This window comes from Penicillium bovifimosum, assembly GCF_028826915.1.
Source record: "Penicillium bovifimosum strain IBT 22155 chromosome Unknown utg000006l_segment0_segment0, whole genome shotgun sequence".
NCBI classification, from domain to species: domain Eukaryota; kingdom Fungi; phylum Ascomycota; class Eurotiomycetes; order Eurotiales; family Aspergillaceae; genus Penicillium; species Penicillium bovifimosum.
Genome location: NW_026622715.1, coordinates 1,086,383 through 1,112,851, shown reverse-complemented (window position 1 = coordinate 1,112,851; position 26,469 = coordinate 1,086,383). Strand labels below are relative to the sequence as shown.

The window sequence follows — 26,469 nt, the reverse complement described above, 5'->3', positions numbered from 1 at the left end:
GATCAGGGTGAATGAAGGGAATGTCGTGTGCGGATCAACGCCGTGCCTCGTCTGAGTTACCGCCGGTCAATTCGGCTACTCGGGCCTTGATGCGAGCGACGCGAGCTTCGATTGCTGTGAGAAGACAATTAGTATTGAGTTTCCGTTTGGAAGATGTAGAATACTTACTCTCTTCTCCGCTGGTGTCTCCCTCATCGGTGCGCTCTGACTGGCTAGTGCGGGTGTTGGTCTCGCTCTCCAGTTCTATTTCTTGTTTTTGTTCCGCCTGGGCGGCGGCAGCTGCGGCTGCGGCACGCTGGGCAGCAGCCTCACGGATCGCCTTCCAGCGGTCCTGTGTAGCATCGGTTGCCGCGGGCGAGGCGGCGGGTTCGGGATGGATACCGTTGCCGTTCACAGGAGTCTGGGGAAGCTCGGTCTTCTCTTCGACAGGCACAACAGGCTCTACGGGAGAGTCCTCGGGGACGAAAGCAGGTTGGTCAGTCAAGGGTCCTTGGTCGAACTTGGAGAACTCCTGATCGGCCGCGTCGCGTTCGTGGGTAGCAACGCGTGAGAGAGCCTCGTATTCCACGGCGCGTCTGGTCTTTGGCGGCGCCCCGTTACCTTCGATGGTTGTGGGCTGTGTAGGGCTCGCGGGCTTGGTCTCGGATTGCTCGACGGAAGGCTCAGCCTGCTGAGGTGTTGAGGGGGTTTCAAGTTCAGCCACTGCGGGCGTAGTAGCCGCAACAGCGGCCTCTTTGGGGAGAGGTTTCTTCTTCACCACGGGAGTGGACTCCTGGGCCGCTTTCGTTCTGGCTTCGAGAGCCGCACGGGCAGCCGCTACAGCAGAGGTTTCCTTGGAACCGATGTCCTTCATGGGAGGCTGTGGCTGTTCCGGCTTCTTCTTGGCGGTGAACATGCTCTTGAAGGCGGAGTTGCCGGTCTTCTTCTTCAGCTTCTTGCCTGAGTCGTCTAGTGATTCCCGAGGCTCAACGGGCTGCTCAACAACGATAGGCTTCACGGCGACCTTTTCCTCTTCGGGAGTGGCAACCTTGACGACTTTCTTCGGCGCTTCTTTAGGAGAAGGGGGAAGAGGAGTAGCTATCGCTGCTGTTGCTGTTTCCTTAGGGGGTGGCACAGGAGCGCTTTCAGTGGTGTTATCTGGAAGAGGCGGCAACGGCGTGGTAGTCTTCTCCGCGGACACATTGGAGGTAGGCTCAGGTGTGTTCCGGATTTCTTCAACATGGCCAGTGCCTGCGCGGGAGTCACTGAGATACGCAGCCCGGAATGCACCCTTGTCGTAGTTCTTAGTCCACTTCATAGCTGGGGAAGCCTCGTCCACAATGGCAGGCTGGAGGGTCATGACGGAATTGGTCTTGGTGGAACGGTTGGTAGCGGCGTCTGCGCGATTCTGCTTCGCCTCCGCTTCTTGCTCGCGGTGCTTCTTTTGGAGAGCAGCCGCGGCAGCCTGGATACGCTTGTGTTGGTCGGGTCCAATGCTGGTCTTGCTTTGTGGACCCGCATTGTTGGGCCGCTTGTACGAGTCTTCAATGGAGTCGACCTTCTTAGCCGACGATTTGCGGCGACTGAGCTTACCCCTCTTGCTACCAAAGCTGAAGAATCGCTTCTTCTCAACAATTTGAGCTCCGGCCTCGGGCTCAGGGGCTGCGCCCTTCACCTGCTCCTCAAGAACCAGCCATTTCGTATCCCGAATGATTGTCTCCAGAAGGGCGCACCTGCCAAACACAGCCTTGCGGGCAGCTGGCTCATCATCTGACAAACTGCTGATCCAGACCCACCAGAAAGAGTCATCCATGTCCAAGGTGTTGATGCTCGCCAACTCGGCTGGCTCCAGAGCCGGCTCGATATCCAGGGAGCGCTTGTGGGATTGAGAGCTCTGGCCACGTACAGCGGCAATGGGAGGGAGAACCTTATCGGGGGGCAAGAGCAGAGGACCCACGTTGGGCTTCAGGTTGCTCTCTTCCGCAAACCCGGAGGACATGAAGTCTGCCCACGAGGGGGTGGTAGGGCGGCCAAGGTCACCCGTTCCAGATTTAGGAGCGATGTTCAACCCCACAGTTCCACTCTTTGCGGTTGCCGGCGGTGCATCATTTTCGTCTTCCGGGTCAGAGTCGATGGAACCACCGAATCCAATATCCTCGAAACGAGACCAAGATGCATCACGTAGACTGGTCGACTGCTTGGTGCTTGAGACGCTGGATTGGTTGGCCGATGAAATGCACTTGAGCACGCGGAGACATTCGTCAGTCAACGCAGTGGTGGGGTCCTCGTAGTTGGCAAACTCCTGCAGGTGCCAGTCGTCGTCGCGGTACTCAAAGTTCCTAGCTCGTCGCAACAAGGCAAATGGCGTCGGGGAGACATTCTCCACGATCATGACTACCTTGGTAGTCGTAACCTGCAGCAAAGTGGGGGTCTGTGGAGGATATTCGGTCGCCTCAACCAGGGACTGAAGTGAAATGGGGAGCGAGGAGATGCCGCTCACGCCACGAGGAACATCGGGGGCCAATGAGCGAAGATAGGCGAAGAACAAGTGACTGGTAGCATCGGCGGCACTAGAAAGCGATCATGTTAGAAGACCACGAATAGTCGGAGAAATGGGAATCCCTTACATAGCCCAATTTTTATAGGCAGCTTCGAAGCCATTGCCTGTATCGACATGTTCGAACGCCCACCATCCGGCATACCGGGAAAGCTTGCGGCCTCCCAACCCGTTGGATTTCCCATGCGCCGCAATGGCAGCCAGGAGGTCGAAAAAGTCCAAGATGATGTTGGTGCGCGCATCGGAATCACCGCCAATCGGAATGAAAGTCGAGAAGGCATCACGGGCCATATCCGAATCTAAGACATTTATCAGCGCGGACATTCCCCGCATTCCATTCAGAATCGTGTACCATGTTCGCCCATCTTGAATGTTTCGTACGCCTCCCAGGTGACAACACCACCAGGGAGTCTGCTCCAGCACCATTTCATCACACTGCAGAGAACCTGCATAGATGCCGTTAGTGACCATATTCCTATTCCCCTAGAAAGACATTATTCCTCACCATCGGCTCAGTGAGCCGGAGCTCCTGCGTCAAATCATCGCCATTTACAGGGGAGCCCTTCTCAACGGATTGATTGAAGTAATTGCGAATGAACGTGCGGGCTGCACTGGGATCGGAGCTGGGACGGAACGGTAGGAGGAGGAATGGGGTATCCAGAGCTGTGACGAATGATAAGCACTCCGGAAATAACAAAATGACATCCCGCAGGATTTAAATCCACCTACCTCGGGCCTTGAGCTCATGCACACACCCTCTTACAAGGTCTTGGACTTCCTCCGGCGCAACCTCTGTCCGCTGCCATGCATCCGTCCATTTGGGCTTCGCAGGGACCAGGTCTACAGCCGCAGTAGGCTTGGCCTGTTTCTTTGTTGCGGTGGAGTCTTTGCCCCGAAAGACACGAGAAAAGAAGGGCATTTTGGGCGGAACTGTGACCGCTGATAATTGACTTTGCGCGTCAGGAAACGGACTGTGGGGGAGAGACTGGGGGGGTCCGCTTTTTTTTGCTTCTGTCGGTTGTCAACAAAAGATTAGTTGAGGTTCTCAACGCAGACAAAGATGCAGATAACCGACATGTAATTAGACTTAGACCAAGCTGAATGAATAAAAACGTCTAGGTCCGGGATGTCCTGCAGCCCCGGTACAGCAGGGACAAGAGGATTCCTGGTCTGGAATCAGATTGTCTGTGCTTCTAGACTAGATTGGTGGGTAACCAGGAGGAACGAGAAACGAGAAAATAAAGAAAATAAAAAAGAGAGAGAGTAGAAGTGAAAGGAACAGGAAGCGAAAGAGTTGAGAGGGAAGAAACCAAGGAAGCAATTCACGAAGCTCAGGGGTAAAGGAAACTAAGCCGCGAGTCTCGACTGATGGCCGCCCACACAAAAGCAACGATCCACCAAATAAAATTGAGTGTCAAAAGTGGGACACTGTTCTCTTTAGTATTGACAATGAATGATACTCTCGGTGATCATTTGTGCTGAACTCAGTGAACTGGGTTTGGGAGATCCAAGGTTATTGATGGTTTCGGCCTGATCTTCGAGGGTCGAACGTGTCCAACATTCCATACGGAAGACCTATCAGCCCAATCTCCGAGCGACGATCACGACGACTGGTCAAACGGTCGTTTCCGTGCTGGAACCAATCAGTTCCAAATACTGTGTGTAGTCGCTATGAATGTATTTGGCGGGAAGCCTGAATTCAGTGAATTGTGTATGCCCATAATAGGGCACATGGTTGAGTCGAGATTATCTCCTACTCTTTATATAAGGCGTAGATGATTTTGATATCAGATCCAATCGTAGATTTAAGATCTGGCGCTTTACTCTTTATACGCAGTAAGGGGAAAATGGAGTGAGGTAGGGTTGGCGGCGTCACGGGGTAGTTGGAACTGGTTAAGACTTGGGTTCAAGATGGAGAGCAAAATGACTGTAGGAGTTTATACCCAAACTGTAGGAGAGGACCGTAGATCTTGAATCTACCTCGATCTAGCACATCTTATATCTTACATCCGTGCTCTGAGCTTCCCCAGGTTGACATCATGGACCCATCCGACGCCCACTGGCCAAAAGAACGAATACCCGCGGAATATCTCCAGAACTACTAAAAGTCAATAAAAATACCAATGGGGGAGCTGGAAAGGATATAGCCCCACTGTGACAAGCCACTGCAGGAACCAGATCACCTACACTCAGTAGTGGCTGGTTACTCGTTAGCCGTGTTGATGTGAGACTAAAGGGATAAATTTAGATCAACGGCGCTTAAGGTGATGAGTCAGCCGATTGATTCTTCTAACTTCCTCCTCGATTCTATCTTTAGAATCAACCTTTCCTGCATCGTCAATCATCCTTTCTCCGCACCCATTCGTGACTTCGTTTGGATCTTTGTTTGTTTTCTTTGTTTCCTCCTAAAACTTTCTCCTCGGGTTCATTTTTTCTCTTTGAACTCCGAGGGGTCATTGTTTCGTTCGAGTCGCGTCCTGCCCCCCCGCCCCCTCTCCAATCTACAAGGTTTCTTGCGCCAAAGACCTTAGTTCTCGGGTTCAGGGCTCTTTGTTGACTAGTCACGCCACCCAGGTTGACTCCAACTGAAGAGGTGACATAGTCTTCACATACAGTACTCTGTGCCACCGCGCGACTAGGATCACCGTCGCGTCGATTCTGCATCTCGAGTAATCTCATCTAATCGCGCGAGTTCTCTCACAAGTCGCTCTGCAGCTCGCTGTGCCATTTTTTAGCCTGTCTTGCTGTCGGTGCGCGTTTGGTGCGCCCGTAGTAATCCATCATGGGCCGGAGAAAAATCGAGATCAAGGCCATCAAAGATGACCGCAATCGCTCAGTGTGAGTTAATCACTCTAGTCGAGTATTTTGGTCATAGCTGATCATATTTTTTGTCGGTTTTAGCACGTTCCTGAAACGAAAGGGAGGTTTGTTCAAGAAGGCGCATGAGCTGGCTGTTCTTTGCTCCGTTGATGTAGCCGTCATCATCTTTGGTCACAACAAGAAGTTGTATGAGTATTCATCATGCGACATGCATGATGCTCTCGGTCGCTATCAATATGTGGGTAATACTTGTTTGGTACTTCGTGAAAAGGTTCTAACCGACCGTGATTGTTCTAGTTCGGCCCTCCCCACGAGCATAAAGGACCAGAAGATTTTGCGGGCAAGCGAGACGATGATGACGATGAAGATGAAGCGTCACCCGCCCCCGAGGACATACAAGCAATCCAGCAAAATCACCCCGCCATTCCCACTCACCTCCAGAACCAGCCTGCGTTTCAGCACATGAATCACGCACCTTCCGCATCCCCACCGATCCATCATGCTATGACACGCCATGGTACACCACAGTCACAAAGCACTTCCCGCCCCTCTTCACGGAATCATATCCGCCGAGTGAGCTCGAATCTTGGCCCACAGCAACGTGGTACACCTCCGCCGCCTCCGCCCCCGGTTCCTCAAAATGGTGGTTTTACATATATGCCAAATGCACCTATGTACAACCCGAATGTTCACAGCACAATGAATCAGCCTCGACCGGGACAGTTTGCACACTATGGACACCCACCGGGACATCAAGGGACGCCTCCTATGCATCCGCACGGTTTGCCGCCACAGCAAATGCCACCGCAGCACCAGGGCCCAGCGCATTTCCAACAGCACAATCATGTAGGGATGCCTCCTGGGTCCCATCAACAGGTGCAGCAGGCATACATGCAGGAACATGGGAGAAATTCCATGCCTCCGGGATTCGCGCCAGATGGCCATCAAGAACGGCCCGCCGCAACTCACTCACAAGATGATTCCTCGGGTGCGATGAAGGCGGAGGACAATCAATCGCCGCCTCAGATGAAGTCATTGTCCAAGTCGCGTAGTATATTCACGCCGATTGATGACCGAGGGTCTGTCCTCGCCCGTCATTTCGGAGCTGGGGCGCCATCATATGAATCCCATGACAATCATTCCCTTAAGCTAGAGACAGCAGCACAAGCCTCTGGTCCAAAGTCAATGCCTGTTCGAGCAGCAACGGAGGCTCCGCGTGCAGGGTTAACTGCGTCGACATCGGATATAAAACCACCATCACGAACTAACAGTGGACCGCTGCCATCGAAAAGACCGCAGTTGAAGGTGCAGATTCCTAGCGAACCCTCAGAGGGAGGCAGTGCCACAGGCGACTCATCACGCGATTCTGCTGGGAATAAAACCTCCACGCCCCCAAAAGGGAACTCTGAGAATGGCCCCTCGGGTGTGGTTCTACCCCCTCCATCCCCCTCAGCCGGTGCAATACTGAGTGCGGGCGCCCAAGGCCCTCCCAATCCGTTTGCGCGACCGCCTCCCCCGGTTGCCACCACGCGAAACGACTCGTACAGCAGCAATAGCGGAAATCAGAACAATGGGAACAACTCGAATAACATCGAGACGCCCATATCAGCCTTGCCTAGCCGCTTCGTTTCTGACGCCCTCCTCCCATCACCTTCCAGCTTCTTCCCCGAATGGGGCTTTGGCCGCTCCGGCCCTGACTCCAACATGCTGCCCAGTCCTCTCACCTTCCCGACGCCGGCAGTACAAAGTGGACCCAGCTTTTCTCGAGAAGACGAACATGACAAGAAGAGAAAAAGCCCAGAAGGTGGGTCCACTGGAGAAAGTGCAAACAAGAAACCAAAACCCTGATGATTTCTGGCTGGGGCTCACCTCTCTTCTAGGGGAGAGTCGCCCCCCTTCAAGTGCTGGCATTTTGACCAAGGGATTGTCCAATTGGACTTGGAACCGCACTTTCTTGTCAGTACCCTATAACTCCTTTTGCCCTGGGGGCATTTGAATCCCTCCATCTCCAGTCCGCTCACGCCTCTAGTCATGTATCCTTTCTATACCCCGGTTATTGACGTTCCATCCTTTCTTTCGCCATTTTCTTATGTCTTTATCTCTTTCTTATTTCATTGATCTCTCTCACGTTGGATTTCTAAGTGATATACCAGTTGCTATCTTGTGTCAACTTTTACTTTCATTTCTTTCTTATTTTGATCTTCTAATGCTGCGTTTTGGTTCTTTGTTCTAGAGACCTGGCGTTGGATTTATCCTTCTACTGCTTTCGATTTTTGTATGATGTACATAAAGCAGGTTCTGGTTTCTAGGAAATGAAGCCAATGTTGTCTCTGCCTGCCCCGCGAAGTTAAGCTCAATTTTGCCGGAACTTTTATGCATAAAGTCCTAGCGTGAGGAGACGTCATGGTCCACAAGTAGTACATGTATCTCCTGTTCCACGGCAGATGTACACGGCAGGTGAGTCACGGAGATTAGTTTTTGCCCCGCATACAACCGACAAGCCCTAAATCTCCGCATGCTGCATGACTTACCTACCTGAATAGGAATCATTTGGAGTACCTCGACCCCTCCACAAGATAAAAATGGGTCCAATGATTGGAAAACACACCGGCAATTTCTCCGAGACTATAAAAGCCACCTAAATACAGCTAACCCCGCTTCTTCTGTTTCGATTCCCCCAAGGTACTATTCACAAGCTTATTCTTCGCTTTATCTACAAAATGACTTTCACGGGAAGCTGCATGTGCGGCGGCATTACTTACGCCATTGAGGGTATGATACAATCCCGATTGGGTACTTTAGTTACGAAGCTAACGACATTCTAGCTGACAAGTACCTGTCCGCCTTGTGTCACTGCATCGACTGCCAAAAGGTGAACTAACAGCTCATTCAAACCCAACCCTAAGCACAATATCTAATATTAAGCAGTGGACCGGCGGTGCATTCACCTCCAACGCCGTTGTTCCCCGTGCCAGCGTCAAGGTCACCAAAGGTAAACACATCTCTTGTCACTCGCCAATGTTCAAGCCTCTGATTTCCTCCCGTGTATATAGGCACACCCAACTCCTACGATGCTACTGGCAAGAGTGGCAAGATCAACAAGCACTTCTTCTGCCCTACCTGCGGCTCAGGTCTCTACACCGAGCTGGAGGTCATGCCTGACATGACTTGCGTTAAGGCTGGAACCCTGGACGGAGGCGAGGCTAACCTCGGAGGAAAGGTTGAGATTGAGTTCTATGTTAAGGACCGTCCTAGTTACCTCGCTCCTGTTGCTGGTGCTAAGCAGGAGCCGATGTTTGGTTGAGTGTATTTAGAACTTAGGGATATTGACGTGATGATATTTATAACATTAACCATGTTACCATCTGAACTGCGGTATTGAGAACTCCTGCTAACGTACCTAGTAACACCGGCAAAGTATACATAATACACGCGTGATGTTTGCATAGTCGCAGTCTTTGTAGCGGAGTTGAGGCTCAGTTGCACATGTTTGCTTACATCACAACGCTAGGTGACTTGGACATTCGATGAGCTATGAGCTGACGGGCTGCCGACTTTGGTTAACTATCATCTGTGCCTTTAAGGGGTGGGAAGCTAAAAGGCACAGATAAACGTCGAGATGAGCCACCAAGGCGCTTGGCTGTCCGAACCCGTAAAAGCGGTTTCTTCTTTCAAGGGGACTAACAGATTCACGGAGGATGGACATGGGAATAATGTTTCGCCTCTTTTGATATATCGGTTTCCTTCTTGAAGATTTTGTGTCCAAAAAGGGACACCTTCGGAGACATCGATCATCCTGGCAGCGGTTCCGCAGTTCCCGTGGTGCTATCGATGTCAATTGGTGATGTGACCTGTGTTCACATTGGTGATGCAGGTTACAGGTGAGCCGCCCTCGTTCAAAGGTCGGGCGCCTCGAACCTGGTCATGTGAACTAGCTTAGAGGTCATTGCTAGTTATCGATTGATTCATAACTAATTGGCCCTTTATCATGTCCCTGAAATCATAACCTCTGAGGTACCTAGCTAGGTCACACCCGCTCAATGCCCGGATATGAATATTCATGGAATACCCGGGCCATGCTACGCATAGGTATATCTGGGCCATTGTAGGTGTTGGAATATTGATATTTATCTCGACCTAGTAAGGTAATATGATTCTTAGCCTTTATTGTCGGCTGGTTCGGGACAAACAGGGCAGTGCTTCTATCGGGAAGGCGCGTCCTGGTGAAGAGGATCAGCTCGCCTTTCTCATAGGTATGAGATTTGAGCCAGAGAAAAGCGAGCTGATCCATTTCACCAGGACGCGTCTTGCCCGAATGGAGGAGTCCGCATCCTCGACGAGAGCAGGGCTACCCTGGCCCCTGTTGATTCGTTGAGTTAGCTCGATTTCTCGGGGTTTGACTCGACCGGAAGCTCTCTTTCAAAGTCCACGTCAAGAGGGTTCGTGTCAAACTGGAGACTCAATCCCTGGCGCTTACCCTTACCCGGCTCTCCGGCAAAACCACGTCGCAAGACAAGTACCAGTCACATGACTGACCGCCTGGCAGAATAGAACAGTGGCGCTGGAACAGCCTCTGGAAGAGATGGGGCACCCCTCACTCGAGCTCACCATGACTGTCACGAACATGCTGGGGTACACAGTATTTCAACCGTGGAAGTGTACAGATTGCGTATAACAATATTGATCAGCCTCTGTCTCGGATCAGGTATACCCAGACATCAATGATCAATTGCGCATAAAACCTGCTAACAAAGATTCCAAGATCACGGTCGGAAAGATCATCAACTGGGTTGGTCAGCGCCAATTACCAATACTGTACCCGGGATGTGCAACGAGCTTTCCCCAAAGACCCCAGGGGACAATCATCATGATGATTCCATAACATTCCCTCACCTGGGCACTTGAGCTGCGAGCAGGATTGGAATCTACGGAGAAGGCATCAAGTCGGATAATCTGGTTGATCCAGTGCCACATTGCAAATCCACGCTAAGCCCAAATAGGGTTGTATGTGGGTCCCATACATACAGCAACGATGGCGTGATCGATTGCACCATTTTTTTTCTCAAGTACCCTTTGTACGGGGTCCCCATACAAACAGTACATCCACCATCCGTTTTGGTTAGGCGGTTACTTGCGATTTGCAATCTCGAACTAGTACCGTGATATTGGTATATGAGAGATGATGGCAGGGACGAAGCTCCGGATGATGTTGCGCTTGCCCCCGCTGTTCTCATCCTCATAATACTTCCTGTCAATTGTGGTTTCGTCTTCATACCATCTACACTCCCCACAGCCAATTTGACATCTTTTGATCATATCTCATCTTCACTCGTCTCTGTAATCATCTCCATTGCATAACATCATGCCCGCCAAAATGCCCAACTATCACTCCGAGATGGAGAGCATTGACAACCACGATGCCATGACCGAGTCTGGCTATGTCAGTGCCGCCTCTGGTTCTGGCAGCGAGGACTATGTCCCCGAGATTGTCTTCACGAGACCCCATCTGCAGTTCCTGAACCGCCAGTTGCAGTTCCTTGAGCCCCAAGGTTCGTAGTGATGTCCACGACTCTAACCCAGACGGGCCATGAACTGACTCTCCTTCCAGACATCCTGAAATGGTGCATCACTTCTCTTCCTCACCTTTTCCAGACCACTGCATTCGGTCTCACAGGTCTCGTCACATTGGACATGTTGTCAAAATTGGAAGTGCCTCGCCCTCAGATGGTTGACCTCATCTTCCTCGACACTCTCTACCACTTCGATGAGACAATGGCCCTCGTCGACCGTGTACGTCGCAAGTACCCCAACAACAACGTGCACATCTACAAGCCCGCTGGTGTCGATACCACCGCCGAATTCGAAGCCAAGTATGGCGCCAAGCTCTGGGAGGTCGATGACCAGCTTTACGACTGGGTCGCCAAGGTTGAGCCTGCTCAGCGTGCCTATCGCGAGATGAACGTCCACGCTGTTCTCACCGGCCGCCGCCGCAGCCAGGGCGGCAAGCGTGGCGACCTCGACATCATCGAAGTCGACGAGGCCGGCCTTATCAAGATCAACCCCATGGCCAACTGGTCCTTTGATCAGGTCAAGCAGTACGTCAAGGAGAACGATGTCCCCTACAACGAGCTTCTCGACCGTGGCTACAAGAGCATTGGCGATTGGCACTCCACCCAGCCCGTTGCTGACAACGAGGACGAGCGCTCTGGCCGCTGGAAGGGACAACAAAAGACCGAGTGTGGTATCCACAACCCTCGCTCGAAGTACGCCCAGTACCTCATGGAAATGGAGCGCAAGCGTCAGGAGGAATCCCTTTCACAGGGATTGAACAACCAGGCTGCACCTATTGTGTAATTTCTTTCTTGCCTCCTTTCACCTGCATATCTTCGGCGTTCTTTTACATGATACCTTTTTGCTGTTTCTTCCAAGCGAGTCGTTTTTCCTCAAAATACGGTACCATCAGTGCCTTTCGCATTCACCAACTTCCTTGCTTCAGGAGTTGTTTCAGATCTCTTACACCCACACTGGGTCTACCAAGCTATGATAATGACAACTTAGATGACAAATGAAAATAGCATTATTATTTTACATTATTTATTTTCTAGATCTCACTTCTATACATTAGAATTCATGATCTTGATCTCCAAATCCTTTTCGACCTTTGGTTGTGTTTAGTGGGCAGCATCACGTGAGAGTCCAGCCCTAGTTCCCTCCCATGCACGTCACGGAGAGAAAGCAGGAGACGGGCAGACGGCCACTTGAACAGCTACTACACTCCATGCATTCGGTCTAGGTAGCAACAACATATTGTGTAATACATAGCAAACAACCCTTCAAAGCAAACAATGAAGCAGACAGCAAGTGACAAACCCGTCATATCAGCTAACATAAACAAGGTGCCTACTTTTTGTATGGCATCCCTTAGAAAGGGGTACACGGTGCGCCTTTCAAGTTTATGCAAAGTCCATTTCCCTCAAATCTCGAACAAGCTGGGGCAAAATGCAAATAAGAGTAGATTTGTTACAAGCCAGAAGGCGAAAAGAACAGAAGAGATGAGTTTTGTTGTGCTGCGTACTACAGAACTGGAGAAGGGGAGAAGAAAGCCTGGAAAGAAGAAGCTGAAGACCTGTGCAGACTAGGTAATTCCTTCTCCACACCTAGTAATATTTTTCTTCCGTGCTCGCTCCTCCCTCCTAGCTAGTAGTACTTACCTGGGCTGTGTATGGATCACGTGATCAGAGCCCCTCGCTTCCCTCTTGCCGTCTTACGAATTACGGTATGGGTGCTTCGCTAACACTCTGCAACCTTTTCAGGTCCACATTATGGTTTATACCAGTCCCCCTGTGCTTCCCCTGGAGCTCTGGGGCTGCATTGAGTCATATCTATCCAATGCCGACATAAAATCTTTGCGTCTGGCATGTAAGCAATTCAACAATGCAGTCTCTTCGACTCAATCGTGTTTTCTTATCCGCCAACCCCCTCAACATAGAGGTTTTCCGCAAGATCGCATCACACGACAAGTTCCGCCATCAGGTCAACGAGATTATCTGGGATGAGACGCGCTTGTATCGGGGTCCAGAATGACTACATGAACGTTATGAGGGACATGAATTGCTGTCGGACGAGGATAAACCCGATGATGACAGAGAATGGGTTGCGGCATGCCGCCCTCAATCCAGAGAGTGGATTAACGAGCGCCATGAGGAAGAGGAGCGGGACTTGTGTCCCAAATGGTTCAAACACGCTTCTCGGGATAACTATCTCTATCTAGAGAGGCGGGAACTTCGTGATGAGGACAGGCCCGACCTTATCGCGCGCCGAGAGCTGGTTTTCGCTCAGTTTTCACTGGAGAAGAGCTTCAAACATTATCGGCGGTTGCTGCGTCAACAGAAGCGCGTTCTTGCCGGTCGGAGTGATTTGGAAGCGTTCGCGTTCGGAGTTAAGCAGTTTCCTGCTCTAAAGAGAGTTACCATCACACCTGCAGCCCACGGCGGCCTCAACAACCCGCTTTACCAAACCCCTATGATTCGTGCTTTTCCGGACGGGTTCAATTACCCTGTTCCTCGTGGTTGGCTGTACTGTAGAGGCGGCTATGAGCAAACCGCTAAATCATATTCATGGAATCAGTACCCAGAACTTAAAGATCGGTACCGCGGGTTCCGCACGGCAATGCGCGTCCTCGCCAACGAACCAAACTCTGTTTTCGAGCTGGTGATGACTTCTAACTCTATCGCCACGGGGATCAACTGCACCATCTTCGACGAACCCCGCGAAGAGTACGACCATTTCGCTGCCGTGCTTAAGAAGCCGGGCTTCCGCCGTCTGGATATGACCTTGCTTGTCACAGATGATCTCGAGGAAGACTACGGAGCATGCTGGCGGCATCTGCTTAATGGGCGGCTGCGCCAGGCACTTGGTGAAGCAAAAGAACTGGAAGAGTTCAGGCTAGATGCAACAATTGATACGGCTCTCTACAGACGCGGCGGATATTCAGCGATCCCATTACAGGACCTTGTGCCTGTGGAACAATGGCCAAAACTGCGCCATTTCGGAATCTCCGGCTTTGTTATTTCACGGGATAATTGTGTCTCTTTGCTCAAGACGCTACCAAAATCCATTCGCTCCATTGAACTTAGTACGCTGCACTTTATCAATGACGATGAGAACTTGTATGGACTGCTGGAAGAAATCAAACGAATGGTATCGGAGGGCACCCTGTGGGGAGACCGGGATGCGGGATCAAGACCCAAAATTACCATCGGCGTGCCAATCGGGCCCGTGAGCTGTGATAGGGGACTCGGTGTATGGATTGAAAAGGAGGTAGAGGATTTCATCTACGGTGAAGGAGCAAATCCTATTATGGACTGTGGTTACCGGTCCCGCCAGTGCGTCGACCGTCCAGTTGGTGTGGTGAGGGATGCGTTGGAGCCTGGCTTTGAATATCCATATGCCAAATGGTTACAGCGGAGAGATGATGCAGATTCCTATCGTTCTGATCCAGATTCCTATCGTTCGGAATATTATGACTCCAATGAAGACTGATTTGAACATCTGTGTAAGGGTCCATTGTCAACGACTAAGCGATCCCCAAATGGAACCTGGCCCTAGGGGCCGACTCTAGGTAAGAAACGACTAAGAGACGACCAACAGACGACCAAATACTTCATACCACAACCTAGGGGATGAATATACTGCATACCTACCTATATCTGCCACACTAGATGTTCATACGTTGATCTAGGTAGCTCTACAAGGACACGTGTGAACTCTGCAAGCTGGCCAGGTTAGACATCTTGCAGGGACTGGTCGAAGACAAGATTCTTATTGGACATGAGGTTGATGCTGATCATCTTTAAAGTCGATATTTGAACGCTTCGGGTTTAGTAAGTGCATGCTATCTGGTACGTAACTTCGAAAATACACAGCCCTACTCGTCCATGGCTGCGAGGATCCTTTCTAATGCCAGATCCACATGTTGCTGCCCCTGCGTGAAGACCATTCGGAACCATCCGCTCTTCTCCGATCCGGCCAAAGAATCACTGACCAAGAACACCTTCTTCTGTAGGAGGCGTTGCATGACTCTGTCTCCAATATCCTCACACTCATCTTCTGGGTGAAGTTCTCGGTACTTCTTGCCAAGATTCATCCAAACAAAGAATGCAGCATTGCATCCAGTGCCATATTCAATTCCGTGGTCTTTCAGGTATTTCGTCGTATGTGCGTATGACTCGGATAGCTTCTTTTGATTTTCGTGAAGGTACCAGTCCGTATAGGCGAAGTCTTCAAGAATGATAGATGCCAGATAATCGGTATGTGCAGAAACATAGGTATACAGGGATGGCATAGTCAACGCCGTATGGACATCAGGATTAGCCTGTGAGATGATGGCTCCGAGTCGTATTCCATTTGCACCAAAGTCTTTACTCATGCCCCACAGGACATGGACCAGACGAGGGTCGATAATGCCGGTTGTGTCGATCGACAGGGCTGATTCAAATTTGACGTGCGGTGGCTCGTCAACAGTATTCTCAAAGGTAGAAAGAGCATAGATTTCATCGCTGATGAAATGAACTTGATACTTCTGGCAGAACTCCATGAGTTTGATGAGCACTTCCCTGGGATAGCAGCGTCCGAGGGGATTGTGCGGATGCGCAAGCATCAAGGCTCTAACTTTCTTGCCCGTCCTCTGTTGGAACTCGAGCAGAGCTTCTTCGTACTTATCCACGCCCTCGGCGCTGAGCGGATCAAGATCTCCAAAGCTGACAGGGACGACGGAGCCTCCTAGACGCAGTGAGATATCTGGTATGAAAGCGCCATAGTACGGTCTTCCGAGGAGAATTCCTTCACCTGCATCGGCGAATGACCATACAACATGCTCGATAGCAGGGGAGACCCCGTTCGTTGCTGTGACATGACCAGGCTCCAGAGGTGTGACTGGCTTCATGTGGCGGTTCAAGAAGCCGGAGATAGCCGCCTTCAATCTGGAGGAACCGGATCCACCGTCATTGTATGTGAGGTACTTGACCGGCAGTTCGTGTCTTTCGTTGATGTACTTCAGTAGCTCGTCATGCATCATCGAGTTTTCGGCTATGCCCACGTTGACGTATCCATTGGGGTTGGCCGGGGACCAGATATCCTTCATGACGTTCCAAAATGGGTTATTGCGGCCCGCATCGGCCAGAGTTTGTGCCCGCTGGGAGAGAGCCATGGTGGAGGTAGTCTTTGATAATGATGAGGGTTTTCACAGACGGGTCTCGAGTAGGCGAAGGTTGGAATGAGGTGGGAGAATGATTTATAAGACTGATAGCAAAGCAAGCTATTTTTATAGGACCAGCGCAAAACACGGACGAAATAAGCCGCAAAACCGCGTACCGCAAAGGGTAAATCGGGCCAATCTCAGTGGGTATCATTGTGTGGAGTATCCGAGTATGATTTCATTATGTTTGGTTCGGGCACCAAATGAGGCCGAAGAGGATATCAGTATCAAGCGCATAACACTGGCAACGTGCCGCATCGTAATCCGTGTATGATGGGAATAGGATCAATCGAAGAATCCATCTATGTAGCTGCTTTTCATTGATTCATTGATGTCATGATGGGTGATGAACGGGCCCAGCATTACAAAGCCGGTGACTCGCGATTCGGGAACCCCGATAAGGTCACGTGCTATATATCACGTGCTTCCCACTGGGCCGGGTCCACGTGCCGATCGGCGGAGGGTCGTTTTTGAGAGGAAGTGCGGGACTTTGTACTGTACTGTACCTGGCACCATCTACACAGCATAGTACATACATGCCAAACATGACTGACCCAACCCGTCCCACGAGGCCGTCCCTCGGTCAAATGCGCAGCAGCTCATTCCTGCAAGACCACCAGCAGTACAAACCCATGGCGCCGATCACCCCAATGAATCAAACCATCGGCGAGGTTCTAGCAAGCCAAGTGGACGAAAACCTGGTGCTAAGCGCAAACCCAATCAAGCCAGACCCCGAAAGGGTCACTGATAGTGGCATCATTCATAGCATCTTCAACCATCACGCAAATCCTCTTCCTAGCGGCACGTCGCAAATCGTCGCGACCATCTACTACAAATCCAACAACCCCGTCCACCCCCACTTCCACCCTGACTCTGGCCCTCAACACTCTCCAGGTGATAAGCTACCAGCTCCCACTGTGCCCAAGGGCTCTGCCCCGACAGAAGACATGGACAAGTTCCCGCGCGAGCCACCTGCTCCGGGACCGGAGCCACTCGACCACCTTTACGGCCCGTATGTCTCCCAAATGTGCCTTACCAACTTCCTTCAAATCTTGGAAACTCTTCCCACGCCCTACCAGCGCATGAACACTTCGCACCGTTGTCTCGATCGAGACGAACAACCCCGCGTCGTGGAGGTCACATTTTCGCCCCCGCCAAACCCGGAGTATCTCTCCTTCCCGGATCTGCGCAAACACGAGAGCATCTGGCGCTTTGAGCGCGAGTGGAATGTCGAGGTCGTTCTCCAAAAGGAAAGCGTTTTCCGCAGACACAAGCGTTTGGCTGTGTTCGACATGGACAGCACCTTGATTGACAATGAGTGTATTGACGAAATCGCCAAGTTCATTGGTGTTGAGAAGCAGGTTTCCGTATGTTCCCCCTCGCCAAGAATTTCGATTCTCGATGCCAGCAGACTAACGCAAAAACGCAGGAAATCACCGAACGCGCCATGAACGGCGACCTAGACTTCACCGCATCACTAAAAGAGCGCGTTAGTCTCCTCAACGGCGTCCCAGCCGACGTCTTCGAGAAGCTCAAGTCCGTCCTGAAAATCGCGAAGGGCGCCCGCGAGCTCTGCCGCGCATTGAAGACCCTGGGCTACAAGATCGCCGTACTGAGCGGCGGTTTCCAGCCCCTCGCCGAGTGGCTGGCCGAGCAGCTCGGCATCGACATCGCCGTTGCCAACCACGTAAGCCCTACTATATCCCTCGGACCACCGGATCTAGTACTAACCAATTAATACAGCTCGAAATCGACGAGGCCACCCAGACCCTAACCGGAAAGCTGGTACCATCCCACCCCATCGTCGACGCCGCGCAAAAGCGCACTCTCCTCCAATCCATCGCCGCCGAACACGGCATCCCCCTCTCGCAAACCATGGCCGTCGGCGATGGCGCCAATGATCTCCTCATGCTTCACGCCGCTGGCCTCGGCGTCGCCTGGCGTGCCAAGTCCAAGGTCCAGCTCGAGGCTCCTACCCGCATCAACGGCGAAAGTCTTGTCGACGTCCTATACCTGCTCGGTTTGGATAATGAGGACATCGCGGAGTTGACCTCCGAGACTAAATGATTTCGGCATAGCTAGGTTGACGCCCGTTTCCAGTAGAGCAATAGACTTGCTGTTTGCTGATGCTGTCCATGATCCAATTTCTCGGATACTATATACCCCCCAGAATCAAGTCGAGTATCGGAATGGCTTTTGCGGCTGGCTTTCAGGGCTCGTCTTGATGATTTTGTGTGTTGCTGAGTTGCGGAGCCATGTCGGTCCTTACGGAGGAGGGGAGCTGGTGCTAAGATCGGTTTGGGTAGCTGCACTGGCACGTAGTGCGGAGCGTGGGCCTTTTACATGTGCGGCGGGTTCTTCGCGCTTTGAAGGTCGGACTATGATATCTGATGGAGGATCTTATGATGTAAATGTTGATATGTGGAAGATAGCACTGAATTGATTTCTAGCGCAGCTTGAAATTAGATACAAAGAGGAATGGGCATGGATGACTTCCTCCATGGCAGTACAAAGCAGAATCCCTGTTTCGAGATGTTGAAATGACAAAATCCAGCAAAAAGCCTTTATATGAAAAACGCCAGCGCCGGCAACCCAGACGGAAAATGCAAGAATGACAGCGCCAAGTGGTTGAATGACACGCGCACGACATGGTAAATCGACAAGACGTAGGTGGACAGGTGGTTAGTCGAACTCTTTGTTACAAAGCGGGCACATCACTGTATAGCCTCGCCAACTGCAGCAGTGCTCTGCTTGACAGTGCCCTCAGCAGTGCCTGAACCAGAACGACGCTTCTTCAGGACATTCTCGATGAACGCCTCGCCAGCCTTGTAACTGCTACGCACCAAGGGACCCGAAGCACAGTACAAGAAACCCATGTCAAGGGCACGCTGCCGCCACAACTCGAAGCGATCAGGCGTCACATACTCATGGACAGCCATGTGGCGCTTCGTCGGACGCATGTACTGACCAAAAGTAACGACATCAACGTTGACAGCGCGGAGCTGGCGCAGGGCATCCCAGAGCTGTTCATCCGTCTCGCCGAGACCAAGCATGAGCGAAGTCTTAGTGATAAGCTCGGGAACAGCCTTCTTAGCAGCATCAAGCACGCTAATCGACTGCTGGAAAGTAGCGCGACGATCACGAACATAAGGCGTAAGCTCCTCAACGGTCTCAACATTGTGCGCATAAACGTCCAAACCAGACCGTGCGACCAACGCCGCCATCTCCAAATCACCGCGGTAGTCACCCGTCAAACACTCGACGAGCATACTCGGCTTCTTCTGCTTGATTTTGATGACTGTCTCAGCGAAATGGCGTGCGCCGCCGTCCGCCAGATCGTCACGGTCCACACTCGTCAGCACCACGTAACCCAAGCTCCAGCGGGAAATGGCCTCGGCGGTGTTCTCGGGTTCGTGGGGGTCGAGCGGTGGCGGAGCGCGGGAGGTCTTGACACTGCAGAAGCGGCATCCGCGCGTGCAGGTATCACCCATCAGCATGATTGTCGCTGTGGCGGAGGACTTGTCGCTGCCACCCCAGCAGTCGGAAATGTTGGGGCATCGGGCCTCCTCACAAACGGTGTGTAGGTTCAATCCTCTGAGATCTTTCTTTAGGCGCTGGTAGTTCTTGGAGTCTGGGATCGGGGTCTTGAGCCATTCGGGAAGACGAGTCATTTCCTTTTGCGGCCGGCGGGGCCGACGAGCGCGGTCTTTAGGGCGTAGGCTTCCGAGGGGTCGAGGATTTCGTCTTTGTCTCCGGAGACAAAGTCTGAGAATGAGGGTCCGGCATTCAGCTTATCCTGGAACGTTGTTGCTTTCCGCCGTGTGGTTCCTGGTGCGATAGCAGATGAAGATTCCGTCGTAGCATAGCTTCGGCAGCCGATGGGGGTAATTGGTGTGACAGATGGTAATAGGGTGGTTCTAAAAGACGTCAGGCGTCGTAGGCTGTTCGTTGAAGCTGCCATGATGTGCGTAAATGCTCTGTGAAAATGTAGGAAGAATGCTGAACTGGAGTTGTAACGTTATCGGGCCAATCCCGCGGAAAAGTATGACTCAGCAGAAAGTCGCCATCAGATCGGGCGGGAAAGTGCGACCACGGCTCATTCGTCCGATCAAGGCAAAGCAAGAATGTTGTGGAGTTGGATTTGAGATTTATGAGGATTTACTGGATGGATCGGAGGTAAAGTCTGGTGGATGATTCCATTATTATTATGGTTGTTATGCTACTGAAACACTAATTATACATGCTTGATCCCCAACGCGCCAAACCAACCAAGGACCGCGCAATGCAAGGGTATGAGAGTGGAGCAAAAGAAAGACAAGTACAGTGTGACAGGATAGGAGAGAGCTCATCGTTTAGAGCGAGAGATGGCAGTAGGGCCAGAGATGAAATGAGAGAGCAGGGACAGTGAGGAGAAAGTTCACAAAAAGAGATGTAGAATAGATTCAAAGGAAATTGGAAGTGAACGAGAGACGGGTAGAGAGGAAAGACTCGAAGGTAAGGAAATTTTGAATGCAAGGAGTGACGAATGCTATGCGTTGGATTCGAGAACTTGGGCAAGAACTTCGACGGCGGATTTCAAAGTAGGATCAGATCGGCCGCAGATGGCAAAGAGGAGGTTATCCACGATTCGCTCGAGGTGTCTTCGGAGCTCTGCACTGCGAGGACCAAGGACGCGGTCTTTTGACCTGCGAGGAGATCTGGATGGAAGCTGGATGCCTAATGTGCTGTATGCTTTTGTTGGGACGGCATCGAGAGCGTATGCTTCCTTGCGGGAGGAAGAGGATGGTCTAGTTCGGTGAATTGTTGAAAGAGAAAGGAGGTAGTTTCGGGCGAGGAGGGCGGCACAAAGACAATCGAGGAGATTCTCTGTAACGTCGGGGAATATAGTGCGGAAGGGCCTGATGAGGGCCTTCTCGTCATTTTTGCGGAGGAATACTATCACAGGTGATGTGAGACGGAGCATGTGGCGAGGGAAGTCCTTCACGGAGTGATCTAGCTCGTCTAGGGTCCATTCATGATCGTCCAGCGTCCAGTCATGGTGCCATAGTCGTGGTTTCTCTTCTTCCTTCTCGGACTTGGTGGATGTCCGCCCCGGTGAATGAGGTACCGGTGGTGATGGTGCCTTAGGGCTCACACTGCCGGAACGTATTTCAGGTTGCGGGCATATTTCGCGCTCTCCCTGCGCCGAGTCAGGCCTCTCGCCAATGACAGTGGATCCTACACTGTCCGAAGAGGTCAATGACCCCGGATCAGTGAATGCGTCGTCATCATCGACATTGACTGTGGTGTCATCGAAGCTATCGAATGAGTAACGTGAATCACGAGTCCCATAACCACTGTCAGACACATCAAGTGGAGTATCCGGGCTGAATGCGGATACTTCCTCTTGCCGCTGGTCTGGCGTTGTCGGGACAGTCTGCGGCAGGAGGGCCGGCGGGGGAACCAACGGGACGGATGGGGATGATTGTCGTGCAATATCAACAAGTTTTGGTTTGGTTTTGCTGGCAACGACAAATCGCTAGAAGGGAGTCAGATTCACGTCATGTAAAGTTGAGGTGGTAAAATACTTACTACGGGTTCCTCAAGAGCTTTAGCTCCAGGGATGATGTCCAATTGTGGCATAGGAGGATCGTTTTCGACAATTTGGAATTTGCGCCTGTTGTTAAATTCCTTGGTGGATGGGTCGTGGTTGTTCACTTTGTCGACCGGCACGCCTTGGAGCCATCTTTCACAGTAGGAAAAATTGCTCGGCACCCAACTAGTTTCACTGGACACTGTCTCAGTCCTAGGCCGCTGGGGTCTAGGTGAGCTTCCAGGAACGAGGGGTGTCTCACTGTAGCCCGATCTTACCGATGCTAGCGAGGATGTGGACTTATGCGGGCTAGGAGCAGTAGCTGGTGGTGCTTGTTGGTTGCCAGACTCGCATCGACGTACAAAGACAGAGTGCGCTTCATGGACGTTCATAACGTCTGTTCGAGGTGGTGCCTGCCAATCCGGGGGGCGGTAGGCCTTATAGTTGATCTTTTCCTCGACTTCCAACGTCGTCGATGGGACAACATCAACCGATTTCGTAACCTCGAGCTCGTCTTCCGGACCGTTTCCATCTTCTGCATCCTTCCCAACTTTGGATTCATCTGATTTATCTGACTGGAAATCAAAATAAGACAACTCTGCCCCAGTACTTGCAGGCCTTGACTCCGATATAGGTGGACTGGGCAAAAGGCCGAATCCCTCCAAGTTGCCACAGGTCAGGTTTTGATCGGAACGCCATGTTCTGAGCGTATGTTCTGTCGGGGCTTTGTACGGTCTGTAGGGCTTCTCGGGAAAGTTGGGAGCACCGCCATCGAGCGATGCCGGGGATGACGGAAGCATTAGCTGGAATGGTTCTTTCATCCTTCGCACGGAGCGAAACGGGGACATGCAAGCTGGCGCCCGTTCTGCAGGCCTCCGAGACAATGGGGCCGAAAAATCATGAGACTCTATGCGCGGCATCACTGGTGAAGGTACAAATGATAGTGAGGGCATTGGTCTGCTACGCCTTCGGGGTATGTAGGTGGGCGACCAGCGGCGGGGTGATGGGATGGGTTCGGCGGCTGTCATCTGGTCGTGGCTCATTGCGGAAGAGTTTGAGCCCTGGTTCTTGATATGAGTTCGCATCCGGGCCGGAAAGCATGCATGAGCAGGGATCTCTGCCAAACCAGAGTCCATACTGGACAATGGTGCACGCGGCTGTGAGTAGCAATGATGGTTGTAAGTTGGAAGAGAAAAAGCAAAATGTGTTGCACGAGAGTGACCCAGATGAGATTGCAATTCAAAGTTGATTGTTTACAGTGAAAGTCAAAACAAATGGACCTTCGTCCATGCAGGGGCTCGATATGTCCTTATACAGCGCTGTGGCGCTAGCCAGCTAATTTAAGGTGGGCAGGGCGATCGGGCTAAGGCGCACATCCCTTGACAGGACTAAGGCCCTGCCATGAAGAACCCCGAAAATGTTCGGCCAGGTCATTCCCCCTTCAGGCGTGGACAGACGATCCACCGTCCGGCACGAACAGCTGGAGTCATTTGGTGCCAGGCACGGGCCATGGTCATTATAGTGAGAATGAGGTCGCCTCATCCTTGCATTCCAAAGAAGATGAGAAACCAGGACAACCAGGAGTGGCAATTGGCTCCAGATCTCAACCTTCGTCCTGCAGGAGCCTGTAAACGTGGAGAGACCCTCATCCGCCGGCTTATCTCGTCATAGTCAGGTTCCGAGTGGACACAGGGAATGAGACAATTGGGATGCAGGATGGAAGAAGGAGAGCCGTGGCGAATCAGACCCTTGAGCAGGGCAACAGGATCTACCAAAGGGTGTATGAAAGTGGGGCTTCATTGGATGTCGTGTCTCGTCGCAACAGCAATCCACCCCTTCCTGTTGACATTTTGCCATCCCTTGCATACATCAGATCCATACCGGTGAAATTGTACATATGAGCATGATTTGTACAGGGTTTGTATAAATACTTGTGAGTGGTTTGCATTGGTCGTCCTGGGCATCTATCCAGGTGTCCCTCAGCCTCAGATGAGAGACCAAAAATCATTGGGATCGATAGATTGGAAGCTGATGGCTCATACTTGCTCGTCCGTAGTCGTCACTCGTCTCAGATCGCGCTGACTAAGAGTGATAGGTCGAACTGTTAGCGGGGTCCAATCTAAAACGCGGCACAAATAGTTGATAGATTCTCTTGAAACAATTGCCGTGTCATTGTTCAAGATAGATCGGAGAAATCTCTAGAAGGTTGCATTAGCGAGAAAGCCAAAGCCGTAAGATCGATCACATTGACCCCGTGGTTCCATCTCGGGTATCCAGTCAAACAGTGCAAACATCTCTTATCAATTGATTAAGAAAAAAAAAAGCTCGGAATGAGCCAACTTGAAACCAACCTCCCCATACGTATGATAGCCTCATTCTTCCGTTCCTGATGCTTTCCGAATCATTTGTGACGTCCACGCTGTCATCCGCCAAATCTCCGACAGCCTCGCTTAGAGATGTAGGGATCTGCGTTCATGAATTACAGCCTTCGTCGATATTGCGATCGACTTTCAAGAAGAGCTCAACCTCGACCAATTGTTTGGCGGTCAGCCCCTCGCATATTTTCACAGCTCAAGCAGATAAAGCTGTTGTGCACGTGTACAGTCGGGAAAAGGGCAACCAAGAAGGCATTGTTCCATTTCCGGAGCGGATACGCAGCATTGCCGTTGCGGGGGGCAAGTATGGTGATATTTTGGTCTTGGGTACCGAGGGTGGTCGGTTGATTGTTTGGGAGGTATGTTAGATCCCTATCGATGATTGGTTATATGTCATGTATCTGACGCTCTCTTCAAGACTTGCACAGGACGCCAAGTAGCGACGACGGCCTCCCACTTGCAACCCGTGACCTCACTCGTCGTCGATCCCACATCTAACTTCATCTTGTCCGGATCCTCTGATGCTAGTGTACATGTCTGGTCCCTGCCTGGTATCCTCTCGTTCTCGAAGCCCGCTTTCAGCGCGAGTCGCCAACCCTCGAACTCCCCTATCCGAACTTTCTCCAACCACCGCGCAGCTATCACCTCGCTTGCTGTCGGACATAGCAATGGCCGCCATAACATCGTGGTATCGACCGCAAAGGACAATACCGCGATCGCATGGGACTATCATACCGGCCGTGTGCTGAGGCACTTCCTCCTTCCCTTATCCGCAACATCTGTAACTCTCGATCCTGTCGACCGGGCTTTCTACGTGGGTTACGAAGATGGCAGCGTTCAATCAGTTGACTTCTACCGGGGCAACTCCACGCAACACCCTCTCCATGATCCCTATGCACAGTCGACACCGGCCCAAGTGTCCATGGAGGACCGGTGGCTTCCTCCCTCGGCCGAGTCAGGCTCAGTGAAGACCATCTCCCTTACATACGATGGCACCACGTTACTTTCGGGCCACACAAGTGGAAAGGTTCTATCATGGAATGTCGCGCGGCGAAAGTACATATCCTCGGTTGCCGACTACACGCACTCGATTACGAACCTGGTCATGCTACCTCCGGGTGGCATCCCGCATCCTTCCTCCGACTTGAAGAGAAAGGCCCACACTATCGTGAAACCCCGCCATGACAGTGGACTTGCAGCCCCGTCGCATGCCCCAAGCGCCGTCCCCGCAGAGTATATGTTCCACACTCAGATCATCACCCCATCCGCCCCTAAACTTCGCCAACCAACCCTGTTCTCCCAAGCGCTTACTCATTCCTCATTCCCCAAGTCTATGCTTGAGGAAGGACTTGCTGAGTTGGCGGCCTTCCGCCAACCAGGCGGCGCTGAAGTTACTCATGTCGCCCCAAGCACGACGCCCACCACGGTCAACTCTGCGGGTGCAGCTGCCTCTGATTCCCAGGTCACTGATTTAGAAAATGAAGTAGCCGTGCTAAAGAAGAAGGTGGCAGTCAATGAGACAGCTCGCCATACTGCAGATGACGAGGTTGTCAAATTGCGCTCAGATCTCGCCAATCTACAGGATTACATCAATGAGCTCCATGAGAAGCAGGAGGCCGCACAGCAAAAGAAAGTGCTGCGGCAAGCAAGGAAGCAAGAGCACGAGGCAAAGAAACGGGAAGCTTGGCTGGCCGCAGAGAAAAGCGGCCGCAGTGGGGATGCAGTCATTCAAAAAATGGACATTGATGACGCTGTGACTAGCGATTCAGATGATCAGAGCGACGAATAAAACAGAAGCCTTGGATTTTTGTCATTGTCAATGGATCGGCGCAGGGTTTGGGAATACTTCGAACTATATCTACATCATTTTTTGCACTTCTCGGCGAAATAATAAAGATGACCACCACGTTCATGACTATCATACTATGAATATGGTTTATCACTTTTCCTCGCATCTTTGAAACAGTCTCATATACCTAAACTTTACAATCGACTAGATATCGACCTTCAATTGGCATACCGCTTGGGTGAAGATCAGCCTTGACAGTGATCATACTTCCATTTCTGTTTCAAAGGTCATCTGGTTCCTGGAAGCAGGGGCACTGTATCTATAGATTGAAATACACGAGGGATGAGGATCTTGTTTTTGAATGGGGTCAGGGTGTTCACGAGGCAACCCCTAAGGGGCAATGCAGGGTCCTCATGCGCAAGGACATGTACAATTGTTTCACTTAAGCACTGCGTTTATTGTTTCCACCGTTGCTGAGGAAATATCCCAGATGATGATATCGAACAAGGTCACACTCCTTGGAATACATTATCCAGGTAACTCATCCTGTCCCCTTCGCCGTTAGGCCTATACACAGGGGTTTCATCTGGATTCCACTACCATTCAGATCATTTAGTGCAC

At 51.5% G+C, this 26,469-nt stretch overlaps 10 protein-coding genes across 10 annotated transcripts; 6 read left to right on the top strand and 4 right to left on the bottom strand.

Moving 5' to 3' along the window:
• Positions 1-34: 34 nt before the first annotated feature.
• N7515_008057 (DUF1708 domain-containing protein) lies at positions 35-3,455 on the bottom strand (the record flags this gene model as incomplete). The annotated part of the gene is made up of 6 exons (XM_056668801.1): positions 35-114; positions 169-2,549; positions 2,607-2,835; positions 2,889-2,982; positions 3,042-3,199; positions 3,266-3,455. The coding sequence occupies 6 exons, from the start codon at positions 3,453-3,455 to the stop codon at positions 35-37; spliced, it is 3,132 nt and encodes a 1,043-aa protein (XP_056518631.1).
• Positions 3,456-5,318: 1,863 nt separating this feature from the next.
• rlmA (SRF-type transcription factor RlmA) lies at positions 5,319-7,204 on the top strand (the record flags this gene model as incomplete). Its single annotated transcript, XM_056668800.1, has 3 exons — positions 5,319-5,374; positions 5,438-5,594; positions 5,654-7,204. 3 exons carry the CDS (start codon positions 5,319-5,321, stop codon positions 7,202-7,204), a joined length of 1,764 nt encoding a protein of 587 aa, XP_056518630.1.
• An 872-nt stretch (positions 7,205-8,076) lies between these two features.
• N7515_008055 (GFA family protein) lies at positions 8,077-8,660 on the top strand (the record flags this gene model as incomplete). The annotated part of the gene is made up of 4 exons (XM_056668799.1): positions 8,077-8,128; positions 8,182-8,228; positions 8,285-8,348; positions 8,410-8,660. 4 exons carry the CDS (start codon positions 8,077-8,079, stop codon positions 8,658-8,660), a joined length of 414 nt encoding a protein of 137 aa, XP_056518629.1.
• A 2,058-nt stretch (positions 8,661-10,718) lies between these two features.
• On the top strand, positions 10,719-11,710 carry met16 (phosphoadenylyl-sulfate reductase (thioredoxin); the record flags this gene model as incomplete). The annotated part of the gene is made up of 2 exons (XM_056668798.1): positions 10,719-10,905; positions 10,965-11,710. 2 exons carry the CDS (start codon positions 10,719-10,721, stop codon positions 11,708-11,710), a joined length of 933 nt encoding a protein of 310 aa, XP_056518628.1.
• Positions 11,711-12,790: 1,080 nt separating this feature from the next.
• Positions 12,791-14,398, top strand: N7515_008053 (uncharacterized protein; the record flags this gene model as incomplete). The annotated part of the gene is made up of 2 exons (XM_056668797.1): positions 12,791-12,889; positions 12,959-14,398. The coding sequence occupies 2 exons, from the start codon at positions 12,791-12,793 to the stop codon at positions 14,396-14,398; spliced, it is 1,539 nt and encodes a 512-aa protein (XP_056518627.1).
• Positions 14,399-14,783: 385 nt separating this feature from the next.
• On the bottom strand, positions 14,784-16,064 carry N7515_008052 (putative aminotransferase; the record flags this gene model as incomplete). The annotated part of the gene is made up of 1 exon (XM_056668796.1): positions 14,784-16,064. One exon carries the CDS (start codon positions 16,062-16,064, stop codon positions 14,784-14,786), a length of 1,281 nt encoding a protein of 426 aa, XP_056518626.1.
• Positions 16,065-16,657: 593 nt separating this feature from the next.
• On the top strand, positions 16,658-18,179 carry N7515_008051 (phosphoserine phosphatase SerB; the record flags this gene model as incomplete). The annotated part of the gene is made up of 3 exons (XM_056668795.1): positions 16,658-17,479; positions 17,542-17,799; positions 17,856-18,179. The coding sequence occupies 3 exons, from the start codon at positions 16,658-16,660 to the stop codon at positions 18,177-18,179; spliced, it is 1,404 nt and encodes a 467-aa protein (XP_056518625.1).
• Positions 18,180-18,826: 647 nt separating this feature from the next.
• Positions 18,827-20,073, bottom strand: N7515_008050 (lipoate synthase; the record flags this gene model as incomplete). Its single annotated transcript, XM_056668794.1, has 2 exons — positions 18,827-19,756; positions 19,810-20,073. The coding sequence occupies 2 exons, from the start codon at positions 20,071-20,073 to the stop codon at positions 18,827-18,829; spliced, it is 1,194 nt and encodes a 397-aa protein (XP_056518624.1).
• A 567-nt stretch (positions 20,074-20,640) lies between these two features.
• N7515_008049 (uncharacterized protein) lies at positions 20,641-22,820 on the bottom strand (the record flags this gene model as incomplete). The annotated part of the gene is made up of 2 exons (XM_056668793.1): positions 20,641-21,630; positions 21,684-22,820. 2 exons carry the CDS (start codon positions 22,818-22,820, stop codon positions 20,641-20,643), a joined length of 2,127 nt encoding a protein of 708 aa, XP_056518623.1.
• Positions 22,821-24,073: 1,253 nt separating this feature from the next.
• N7515_008048 (putative ribosomal assembly complex component Ipi3) lies at positions 24,074-25,848 on the top strand (the record flags this gene model as incomplete). Its single annotated transcript, XM_056668792.1, has 2 exons — positions 24,074-24,418; positions 24,478-25,848. The coding sequence occupies 2 exons, from the start codon at positions 24,074-24,076 to the stop codon at positions 25,846-25,848; spliced, it is 1,716 nt and encodes a 571-aa protein (XP_056518622.1).
• Positions 25,849-26,469: the final 621 nt, after the last annotated feature.